Source organism: Suncus etruscus, chromosome 16 (assembly GCF_024139225.1).
Source record: "Suncus etruscus isolate mSunEtr1 chromosome 16, mSunEtr1.pri.cur, whole genome shotgun sequence".
In the NCBI taxonomy this organism is placed as follows: Eukaryota; Metazoa; Chordata; class Mammalia; order Eulipotyphla; family Soricidae; genus Suncus; species Suncus etruscus.
The window spans coordinates 21,018,415-21,031,097 of record NC_064863.1 but is presented as its reverse complement, the minus strand read 5'-3'; the positions used below and the strand labels follow the sequence as shown (position 1 = coordinate 21,031,097).

At 39.0% G+C, this 12,683-nt stretch overlaps 1 protein-coding gene across 1 annotated transcript in view; it reads left to right on the top strand.

The window, feature by feature from the left end:
- The first annotated feature begins 2,845 nt into the window (after positions 1–2,845).
- Positions 2,846–12,683, top strand: part of SEPSECS (Sep (O-phosphoserine) tRNA:Sec (selenocysteine) tRNA synthase) — a 43,359-nt gene continuing 33,521 nt past the window's right edge. The window contains exons 1-5 of the mRNA XM_049789998.1: positions 2,846–3,021; positions 4,788–4,942; positions 6,706–6,824; positions 7,170–7,328; positions 11,100–11,253. Coding sequence (XP_049645955.1) covers positions 2,908–3,021; positions 4,788–4,942; positions 6,706–6,824; positions 7,170–7,328; positions 11,100–11,253 — 701 coding nt within the window. The 5' untranslated portion in view covers positions 2,846–2,907. The remainder of the gene's footprint in view (positions 3,022–4,787; positions 4,943–6,705; positions 6,825–7,169; positions 7,329–11,099; positions 11,254–12,683) is intronic.

Sequence of the window (12,683 nt, the reverse complement as noted above, 5' to 3'; positions counted from 1 at the left end):
ATTTGTAGAAGACACAGGTAAAGCTCAGGTAGAAAAAGGTATATATCCAAGGTCATAAAACTAGTTATGTCACACGTAGGCATGCCAACCAGTTTTTAAACTATAATTTTTACATGTCTGATGTCTTATCTGTTAAAAATTGATTAGATCCTGATTGAGAGCCCCGGCACAGTGTTATATCTGGAAAATCCCAATGATCTCATATCAGGCATGATCTCTGAGCGCTGAACCAGAAGTATGCCCTGTATACTGTGGTGTGACCCCAAAACAAAACAAAATAAAACAAAACAAAACTACACCTCAATAAATACTTGAGTGAGAAATAGATTAAAAAATAGTTTTGGAGGGACTAAAGAGATAGTATGGTAGGTAAGATATTTGTCTTGCATATAGCTCACCCAGATTTAATTTCTGGCACCCATAAGGCCCCCTGCACACCTCCAGGAGTAATTCCTGAGTATAGAGCCAAGAGTAAACCCTGAACATCACCAGCTGTGACTCAAAAAATTATGTTTGGCTTACTTTTGAGATTCCCTTTAGAGCCTGATTGAAAAATATTTCTAATGAGGTCATATCTTGTGGAGAATTTTTTTGGGGAAGAAAATGGTTTTGTTTTGTATTGCTTTTAAATTACGAGAGGTGAATAATATGAGAACAAGAGGACTCAAAAACGTAGTGTTTCCATTTTGTAGTGAAATGAATCTGGAGTCTTTTTTGGTACATTTTGAGTAACCAGGTGCTTTGAAGATTTTTCAAAGACTAAGCTGCAAAAATAGTTGCTCTTGGGAATATGAATTTAATTTTCAAAAATCTGACTGATACTTATTCTAAAAAAATAAGCTAAATTCTCACTGCTTTTTATGGTCTCTCTGTATAGTTTTACAAACCTCTCAAGTGGTCTATAATACAATAATGTTTGAGGGGTAATCTTGAATCATATACAAACACAAGAATTCTAAATTCTTTTATGAATAGTGGCTGATCTTGTTCTATAATGGGGAAATTGTTTATTTTAGTATTTAATTCATCTTGGGTGCAGAGTTTTAAATCTACTGTTGCCTACACTGTGACTCTTTGGAGGCTGGATATTTAGAAGCATATTTAGAGTTCATAAATATTTGTTGAACATCATCTATTATGTGTTCAGTACTAGCCTTTGAACAGAGGTAGGAAATATAGCCCTGGTTAATTAACAGTGCAATATCTAACTGGAAAAAACAGGAAATTAACAACTGAGATGCAATTTGAAAATTTTTAGTGATGCAAGCATTATAAAAGCCAGAGGCTTTGGGAGCACAAGGAAAAACTGGGCTGAGTAGGCAAAAGCTCTAGTGCTTGCTGATTTTCATGGAATAAATGCTCTCATTTTGGTCAACTTGAAGCTACCAACATGACACCACTAACAAGGGAGTTGGAAAGAAATCTTCAAAAGAACTGACATGATTATAAACTCTACTTTTGGTTTTGGGGATTACACATGGCAGTGACCAAAGCTTAGCCCTGTGTATGTAAAATAAGGATTCAACCCAATGAGCAAGCTCTTTGACCAGTGTAATTTATTTTTTAGAAAGCATATACTATATTTAAAAAATTGTATCTTAGCAAAAATATAGCAATTGGAACTTGCCAACGCTATGAGCCAGTGGCAAGTGGGATCTGAGCCTGGCAAGTAAGATTAATCTAGGAATGCAAGAAATTGTAAGAAAGCAGGAGGAATAAATGCTCTTTCCTTTTTATTCTTGTATATTTGACAGTGTGTGCTAGGCTGATAAATAACTGATAAATTAAGAATCAGCATTAAAAGTTATTTGTTGGGGCCGGAGAGATGGCATGGAGGTGGGGCGTTTGCCTTGCATGCAGAAGGATGTTGGTTTGAATCCCGGCATCCCATATTGTCCCCCAAGCCTACCAAGAGATATTTCTGAGCATAGAGCCAGGAGTAACTCCTGAGCACTGCTGTGTGTGACCCAAACATCAAATAAATAAATAAATAAAAGTTATTATTTATTTTTAGGCCCAGTTGTAAAGGAATATGAGTTGTTATTTCCTGGGGGCAATAGTAACAAGATTTGCAAAGCATGAACTCAGGGATGAGAATAAGAAAGTGTGAAAGGTTGCAAAGTATTAAGGGTGAAATATGAGAAACTTAGTTTGCATGTGCACGGTCTAGGAAAATCTTGCTCATTCACGAGGATAGGTACACAGAAATACTTTACCTAACTACCTACGCATCTATCTATCTATCTATCTATCTATCTATCTATCTATCTATCTATCTATCTATCTATCTATCTATCTATCTATCTATCTATCATCTATCTATCTATCTATCATCTATCTATCATCTATCATCTATCTATCTATCCATCTATCTATCTGATTGAACTCTATCTATCTATCTATCATCTATCTATCTATCTATCTATCTATCTATCTATCTATCTATCTATCTATCTATCTATCTATCTATCTATCTATCTATCTATCTATCTATCTATCTATCAATCATCTATCTATCATCTATCTATCTATCTATCTATCTATCTATCTATCTATCTATCTATCTATCTATCTATCTATCTATCTATCTATCTATCTATCTATCTATCTATCTATCTATCTATCTATCTATCTATCTATCTATCTATCATGTATCTATCATCTATTTCATTTTGGTAGCAAAGTTCAGGCGATTGACCTTTCTTCTCTGGTCAGTTTCAGAACTTGACCAGGAGACCCCGCCGAGCATGCGCCGAAACTCCGGCTCGGTTGGGAAGGGCGGTGTGCGCGTGCGCGAAGAAGGCTTTTTGTCCCCCAGGCCTTGCCGTCCCGTCCCGTCCCGGAAGTCCGCCGCTTCCCTCTCCAGTCTCCCGGCTGCCGGCTCCCCTGCCCCTGGCCGCCGCTGTCATGAACCGCGAGAGCTTGGCGGCGGGCGAGCGGCTCGTGTCGGCCGCGTACGTGCGGCAGGGCTGGGAAGCTCGCCGCTCGCACGAGCACCTCGTCCGGCTGCTTCTGGAGCAGGTAGCGAGCGGCCGGCTGGGTCTGTCGCGTTCCGGAGCCTTCGCCACCGTGCAGCACCCCGGGGTGTGCGTCTGTGCGGTGTCGGGATTGGGGATCTCCCCGTTGGCTCACTCGCACCCCGCTCCCAGTGTGTGTATGTGTGCAAAGGACACAGTTCATACCTTCACTTTTCCTAATTGTGTGTGTGTGTGTGTGTGTGTGTGTGTGCGTGCAAAGGACAAAGTTCATACCTTCACTTGTGTGTGTCTGTGCAAGCAAAGGACGAAGTTCATACCTTCATTTTTCCTCCCCCATAGGACTGAGAAAATTAGGAGCCAGAATTAGGGGTTCTCCCCTTTGGCTCACTCGCACCCCACTCCCAGTATGTGTATGTATGCAGAGGACACAGTTCATACCTTCACTTTTCCTCATGCGTGTGTGTGTGTTTGTGTGCAAAGGACAAAGTTCAGACCTTCACTTTTCCTCACCTGTAGGACCAAAGAACTTTGAATCCAGAATTTGGGGATCTCCCCATTGGCTCACTCGCACCATCACATACGTGTGTGTGTGTGTGTGTGTGTGTGTGTGTGTGTGTGTGTGTGTAAAGGACAAAGTTCATACCTTCACTTGTCCTCCCCCATAGACTAAGGAACTTAGCCAGAATTCGAAGTTCTCCCCATTAGCTCACTTGCACCCCATTTCTTCCACCACATATGTGTGTGTATGTAAAGGATAAAGTTCATACCTTCACTTTTTCTTGCCTGTAGGACTACTGAGGAACTTTGGAGCCAGAATTCGGGGATCTTCCCATTGGCTCACTTGCACCCCACACCTCCTATTACGTGTGTGTGCAAAGGACAAAGTTCATACCTTCACTTTTCCTCATGTATGTGTGTATGTGTGTGTAAAGGACAAAGTTCATCCTTCACTTGTCTCCCCCATAGACTGAGGAACTTAGCCAGAATTCGGAGATCTCCCTATTGGCTCACTTGCACCTCACTCCTCCCACTCTGTGTGTGTGTGTGTGTGTGTGTGTGTGTGTGTGTGTGTGTGTGTATGTGTGTGTGTGTACACAAAAGACAAAGTTCATACCTTCACTTTTCCACACCCTTAGCACTGAGGAACTTGCTTTCCTTTATTAACCCATGACCTGTTCATTGCCACCAAGCAGCGCCACGACCCCCTGCTGTACTCCCTTGCATCCCTGAACTCTCTCCTATTGCACTGGACAGCTTCCCTAGTTGCACCATATTGATGGGGAGCCTTTCCTTGCAGTTAGTTGGGATCTACTCAGCGGTGTCTGGTTATTTCTCTTATTGTAATTTACTCACCTGAGCAGAGTTCCCTCCCCAGCCTTTAACATCACTTCTTGCAATCAGATTCTTGGAATAGAAAACACCAATATCTTGGATTTTTGTCCCATTCCCCACCCTTTCTTTCTCTTAACAAAAATGAATCTATTTCAAAAGCCAGGAATGTGGTGAAATACATGTTAAGAAGCCCTTTTAAAAAAATGAACCACTGAAGTTAAGATTTCTTTTTTTTCCTTTTGGTTTTAGGGCCAAACTCCTCAATACTTAAGGGTACTTGACACTGGGGCTTGGGGTCACTCCTGTGGTGCCTGGGAGGACCCTCAAGTGCTGTTTGGGGAATCATGGTGCCCGCAAATCTCAAACTCCAGCCTTCTGCATGTGAAACAGGCCCTCAGGCCCCTTGAGCCATATCTCCCGCTCTCGCTTAATGTTCCTAAATATCAATAGTGTCCACTTTTTATTTGTCTTTTTAAGGGCAAGTGTCCAGAGGATGGTTGGGATGAAAGTACACTTGAACTCTTTCTCCATGAACTGGCCGTCATGGACAGCAATAATTTCCTGGGCAATTGTGGTGTGGGAGAAAGGGAAGGGAGAGTGGCATCCACCTTAGTTGCCCGCCGGCATTACAGGTATGTTTGTTCATGTAGCATGTGAGAACATTTCCCCCTGATTTAAATCGAAGGTGACAGCAATCACAGGGAAATACAAAATTTCCCTCATATCCAGCTTTATCCCTGTTCAAAGGGACACAGGGACCTGGATGCAACAGGGAGATAGAAACAGTTGTCTGATAAGGTGTTACTTAACACAACAGGATTCAAACTCAAACTGAGCTCAACTCTGAGGTTGGCATATAGGACGCCCTAAGTTTGATCTCAGACATTGGGGAAGAAAGGCAGGAGGAAGAGAAGAAAGGATAAAAATTCTAGTAAATGATGTTACTCTGTCAGCGTCTGGAGGGCTAACTGGTCTATCTTGTTTAGCTTAATAAATCTAGTCATAAGATTTAAGCTACAGCTTATAGTTTTCCATGCTTATTTTCTGTCATTGAAACATTTTTTTAAAAGAATGATGTAGGGGCCAGAGAGGTAGCATGGAGGTAAGGCGTTTGCCTAGCATGAAGAAGGATGGTGGTTTGAATCCCGGCATCCCTTATGGTCCCCCGAGCCTTCCAGGAACGATTTCTGAGCGTAGAGCCAGGAATAACCCCTGAGCGCTGCCAGGTGTGACCCCAAAACCAAAACAAACAAAAAGAATGATGTAAAGGTAGCACCTTTAAAGCATTTTAAATATATATCTAAACTAAGTGCATTCATAGTAGCAACTTGTTTTTGGTGGGATAAATCTAAGGAAGGTAGATGGAAGTTAATTTTAGATTTAGTTAAATTTTCTTTAGTTTTTCTGGAAACTTTGTCAATTTTATTAATCATTTGATGGTAGTTCCAAAAATGATGATCTCTCTGTTCTCCAGTATTTTTTTTTTAAGTATAGGTAAACTCTGACTCCTGTCTCCTATGATTTTAAATGATGATGAAGTTTTCTTAGGAATAATAAAAATTTTTCTCAGTCCAAATCTTTGCAGCCAAAACCAGTGGTAATAAATATAAGTTAGATGATAAATGCTTGGTTCGCACTGTATGGTAACATGCTTGATAATATATGTTAAAAAAGACTTTGTATGTGAAGTTTGGTAGTAAAATGTGACTAGTAATCTGTGACAACCTCTGTATTTAGAAAAGAAAGAAGATAATTTAATGCACATATTCTAGTTTTTTTTTTATTGCGTTATATTCTAGTTTTTTATTGCTAGTGACAAGTGCAGAAACTTAAGTGCTTAAAACAACCATTTATTGGGGCCAGAGAGATAGCATGGAGGTTAGGGCATTTGCCTTGCATGCAGAAGGACGGTGGTTCAAATTCCGGAATCCCATATGGTCCCCCAAGCCTGCCCGGAGCAATTTCTGAGCGTAGAGCCGGGAGTGACCCCTGAGCACTGTCGGGTGTGACGCAGACCCCCCTCCCCCCCAAAAAAAAACACATTTATTATTATTGCTCATAGTTTTATGGGCTGACTCAGATTGCTTTGAGTCTCTTATGAATCGAGTTCCAAATTCTAAGTAGAGAGGAGTTAAACTCCTCCTCCAGGGTATGGCATAGAGGCACAGAGAGAAAAAGAAATGAACCATGGCCACCTTTGGAAGTTGCCTACCACAGTATAAGTGATGAATTTGTTTCAATTGCTAAGTTATTTTTATATTATTCCATCAGATACATCTATATTAGTCAAAGATTGCTTCTGGTATTTTTTGGCTAGTTATATTTGTAAAGTGAATAATAGATTACCTAGAACACTGTATATTCTTGTCCAGTTGTTGGCCCATTTTTTGCTTAGGTTCATTCATGGAATTGGACGCTCGGGTGATATTTCTGCTGTGCAACCTAAAGCCGCAGGTTCTAGTCTGTTGAACAAAATTACCAATTCTTTGGTTCTGGACATCATAAAATTGGCTGGTATGTACTGTGTTAATCATCATACTTCTGTCTAACCAGCTATACTCACTTTTTTTCTAGTTTTTCTTATTAATACTCTTGCCAAAAAACAGTGAATGACTCGAGAGGAAAAAAGTATATATACACATTTGAAAACCTTTCAAATAAAATAATAGCAATGAACTCTTCTTAGAGCCACGAGTCTGAAACATGATTTGACAGTAAACTTTCTGAGAGGGAGTGTAGAAGTCATATTAGGGTTTTTCTGACAGTTTTTACTATTTGAGAGAAGTCTGTAATTTCTTCAAGAGGAATGCATGATTCTAAACATGGCATAACAGATTTCTGTTTATTTCTTACTCATAGGTGTCCAAACTGTGGCCAGCGGCTTTGTAGTTCCTATGGCAACTGGTATGAGCCTAACATTGTGTTTTTTAACATTGCGACACAAAAGATCAAAGGCAAAGTATATTATATGGCCACGAATAGATCAGAAGTCCTGCTTTAAATCTATGATCACTGCAGGTAAGAGGAATGTTATTATATAATGTCTTCAGTATCATAAAAGCAGAGATGAAAGGAAACTGTATCTACTCCTTTTTAATTTGCAGTAAAAAATGCATTATATAAAATAGACTGTTTTAACCATTTTTTTTGGAAGGGGGAGTGTCATACCAAATGGTGCTTGGGGCTTACTCTTGGGTCTGCATTCAGGGATTACTCCTGGGAATGCTGCTTGGGGGGCCATATGGGATGTCAGGATTGAACCAAGTTTGGCTATGACAAATACCCTGCACACTGTACCTCTATACTCTTGCTCCAGCCCCGGTTTTTTTGACCATGTTTAAAATTTTATTTTATCAAAATGATTATGATCCGTTTTGTATTCAAGTTATTATGCAACCATCACTATAGTCCATCTCCAGAACTTTTTCATTCTCCCAAATGGATACTCTACCCTCTAAGCAATTATTCCCCCTCCATGCTCTTCCAGTCTTGGCAACCGCCATTTTCCTTTTCTACTCTGAAGCAAACTACTCAAGACCCTTCATAGAAGTGGAACGATTGACTGATTGACTTCATTTAATGTACATGTATCTGAAGGTTTACCCTTGACAGTGCATGTGGAAGAATTTCCTTTTTAAAGACTCAATGGCATATTTTTGCATAGGTTGCTCACCTTTTTTTAATTTACTCGTTCATTCTTTTGTTCATCATTGACTTCTTTTTCTTTCTTTTTTTTTTTAATTTATTTTTTATTTTTTTGTGTGTTTGGGCCACATCTGGTGGTGCTCAGGGATTACTCCTGGCTCTGTACTCAGAAATCGTTTCTGGCAGACTCTGGAAAACATATGGGATGCCAGGAATTGAACCCAGGTCCATCCTGGGTTGGCCGCATGCAGGGAAAACTCCCTACTCCTGTGCTATTTCTGGCTCTGTCGTTGGTTTCTTGATTGCTTCTGCCTTTTGATGCTTGTCAGTAATACTGCAGTGAACACAAATATAAAATACCTGTCTCAGGCCATGGCTTTGAATTCCTTTGGGTATGTTATCAGAAAGGGAATCATTGAATTACAGGTTTCTGCTTCTTAAATGGGAGATGATTAGCTGCCTTTATGTGAAGAGTAAATGGGATGCCACATGAACACCCCCAGTAGCAAACTCCTGAGCATAGAGTGGAGCTTTAAGAATGAGTGTAGGGGCCGGAGTGATAGTACGGCGGTAAGGCACTTGCTTGCACACAACCAACACTGGATGGAAGATGATTTAAATCCCAGCATTCCATATGATCCCCCTAGCCTGCCAGGGGCAATTTCTGAGCACAGAGCCAGGAGTAATCCCTGAGCGCTGCCGGGTGTGACCCAAAACCCAAAAACAAAACAAAAAAAAAATAGAATGAGTGTACACTAGTGGATTGTGTATGTTATGAGCATGAGTCAGAATATGGGCAAGCATCTGGGCATCACAACATATAGGTGAAACCAAAATCTCAAGTTGACATTAGAGTATTGAACTTGCTTAATTTAAGTAAGATCTTTGTGAGTAGCCTTAGCCTGAACCGAAACTATTGGATCTCAATCAACCCGGTGAAATAGTCCTAAAGATAATGATATAAAAGGTTTCCTAATAAGGTCAGATAGCAGAAACTTAAAGACTTTAAAAAATTATTTCACAAAATTAAAAACTTAAAAGGGGGGACTAGAATGATCAGGGTGTTTGCCTTGACACGAAGGACCCAGGTTTGACCTCAGACATTCCATATGATCCTGAGTCTACCATGAGTGATCCCTGAGCACAGAGCCAGGAGTAAGCCCTGAGCACCACTGGATATGAATCCCCCCACGACCACCTCTACCCCCTGAAATGCTAGGGCTTACTCCTGGCTCTGAACTCAGGGATCATGCTTGGTGGGCACTGAGATGGAGCCTGGGCTGGCAGCATGTAAGTCAAGTGCCTTACCCTCCAGACTATCGTTTTGGCTCAGTGAATTGATTTTTATAGTGCTTGAGGTTTTATATTATGTGACTAGAATGTCTACCTTGATTTCAAACCAGAGCAAAATAAATCTATTTAGTCAATGGCAATAAACTTCACTCTCTTTGAGATGAACAATTGATGTGGATTGTAAAACTCAAAATTACTGGCTCTTAACTTTGTTTTAACTGTCTGTGTGACCTTGGAATGCCTCTTAATCTTCCTGAACCCTAGCTTCTTTATCTTTGAAATGAGTGAGTTGAGCTAATGTTTTCTAAATCCCTTATAGCTCTTAAGTCCAGGAAGCTAGCCTGCTGCTACATTGGTATTTAGGAAAATTAAAGATGTGCATTATAATGTTATCTGAAAATTTCCTGTTTATTTTATATTCACATTCTAAGACTTAGGGCTAGAGAGATAGCACAATGTGTAGGAAGTGTGGGCCACTGAGTTTTAATCCTTGGCACCGCATGTGATCCCCAAGCACAGACAGAGTAAGCTTGAACACAGCTGGATGTAGTCTAAGGACTAAAACAATGTCACCCCCAATTCTAAGTCTTAAACTTAGATTTTGTTTTCATGTCTGAGTATTGAGTAATGTCGCAAACTGCTTAATGTTCTGTATATTTTGTGTATATATTGCATAATACAAGTTTAGGGGTACCTAAATAAATATTAATCATATGAGCTTATATAAATTTTTGGTTTGTTTTTTTGTTTTGGACTATCCACAACCAATGCTCAAGGGTAACTCCTCGCTCCAAATTCAGGAATTACTTCAGGTAGTGTTTTAGGGACCTCATAGGATGTTGGTTGGGATCAAACTGGATCTGCTGTGTGCAAGGCAAATGCCCTACTTTCTGTACCTCTGGCCCCATTTGTTTTTATTTTGTAAAATTTACTTTTTAGTTGATATTTTATGGTTTGTAGTACTACTAATGTTGGTTTCTTGTGCATATAATTCCAATACTCCCTTTTACAACCCTAATATCCCTCTTATTCCTCCAACTCTTTGTGACTTATTTCTCTTGTTATGTTTCTTTTGGACCTCTGTTATGTGGGTAGAACTTTTATCATGTGCTAGTTGGCTAATTCAAATACAAATTTAAAAACAATTTTTTTGGGGGGGACCACACCCAGCAGTACTCATGGATTACTCCAGGTTCAGCACTCAGGGATCAATTCCCAGCAGGTTTGGGGGACCAAATGGGTACCAACGATGAAACCCAAGTTGGCCACAGGCAAGGCAAATACCCTGCCCACTGTACTGTCACTCTGGCTCCTTAAAAGCAAATTTTATATTTAAATTTTAGGGGGTTATAAGAAAGGGCAGTTAATACCTTTTAGCACTGCATTTTTTTTTTTTTTTTTTACTATTAAGCATGAAGGTGATGTATGTGGTTTGTTTTAATAATTGAATTACCGGTATTTTTTGTTCCTTTCAAAGTGAAGTTTGTTTTCACTGACTAAATAGATTTTTCTTTGGACTGAAATTGAGTTTGATTTAGTTTATTATCAGTGACTGTTACTACTTTCATAGGTGGCTTTTAAAGCTGTGTTTTCCTTTACAGAATTAATTTTCTTTCTCAGACTAAAGTATTTCAATGGATTTGTGATCCTCAGTGTGGTCTAGTTCTCTTGATCTGCCTTTGATGCAAATCAGTACTGAGTCGGGAATTTATTACCAGACAGAAGGCTTATCGACCAAAACTACCATTCAGACGACTTGTATTGAAATCGCTTTGCTTCTTGGACTGGTCGCCTGGTTCTTCCCTGATTTTAGTGTGTGTTAATGTGTTCATTTTTCCTTGCCTTGGTTAGGTTTTGAGCCTGTGGTGATAGAGAATGTTCTAGAAGGTGATGAGCTGCGCACAGACCTGAATGCAGTGGAGGCAAAAATCCAGGAACTTGGGCCCGATTCCATTCTCTGTGTTCATTCTACTACATCCTGTTTTGCTCCACGAGTGCCTGATCGGTAAGTGATTGTTGAATTTTGTTCATGCATCTTTTGTTATAAAATACAGGTCTCACTAATTATCAGATATGCTCATATGCCAGGAAAAAGGTCAGTAGTATCTTTAAGGAAATAGATTGACCTTGTGGTTAACAAGGTTAAAATATTAAAAATGGAATTGTTCTAAATATAATTTTTGTTATTTTTATATGTTTTGTTTTGGGACCATACCTGGCAGCATTCAGATTACTCCTGGCTCTGCGTTCTGGAATGACTCTTGGCAGGTTTGGGGGACCATATGGGATGCCAGGGATCGAACCTAGTGACTGCATACAAGGCAAAGCCATATCTCTTGTGCTAATGATAGCTTCATCCCCCTCTTTTGTTACTTTTATGAATGAATATTTGTAGTAGTTTCATTATTTATCTTTGAGGATAGTTATTTTTTTCATTTTGACCAACTGATTTGGTAATGTTTTTAGTATACTTGGTATAGAGTGAGGTATCAAAGAGATATTATCTTCTTTGGGAAAAAAATTAAGATTTTTTTATTAGATAACAGAATTCTTGCTTTTTTCTCTTTTTAGCAGTGCTTTGTAACTTATGTTTTTAATATTTGTGAGCTTTAGGGAAATGGCATTCACTTCCAAATTGAATTTATGATTTTATAAAACTTCAAAATACATTTTGATTCCTTACATTAACCCTAACTTTGTAATTAATTTTAATGGGTAGAAAAAATTTCACTGTTTTAGTTAATGAAATGGAGAGAGTATTGTGGATTAAAATCAAAGGAAATGCTCAAGAAAGGGATGAACATAACTTCTGACAAATACCTTACCTTAGCTTTCAAGTTTGAATTTGGTTTGCTTTACACAGAATAAAACTTTATCGACTTTCTGCTTTTTTTTTTTTTTTGCACAAACAGATTTATTTTTTTAATTTTATTTTATTGAAACTATTGTGATCTACAAAGTTCTTCATAGTTGAATTTCAGATATTCATTGAATCAGGGCCATTCCCATCACCAGTTGTCAACTTCCCTTCACCAGTGATCCCAGAGTACATCCTATACCACCACCTCTTGTGCCCTGACCTGGTAGCATAACAGTATAATAGATTGTTAAAGTTCATATCTCTTGATTCTATTGTTGTTGACTTTGGCTTGAATATTTATATCTGTATTTTTTTTTCTCCACTAATGCACCTGACACCATTTGGCCTCTGGTTCCATCCTTTCTTCTTTAATATTTTAGAAAAATGCTTCCATGTCCCAAGGTTCTATAAAAAAGGGGGGACCCCTTATTTAAAAGAGAAAAAATAAAAATAAAGACTAGAAAGCAAACAAAAAAGGGTGTGTGGCAATATTTTTTTTTTTTTATTATTGCAGCAAAAGTTGGGAAAATAGAAAGGAAAAACCTTTGGCCTAAAAAACAGTCCTACCCATGAAG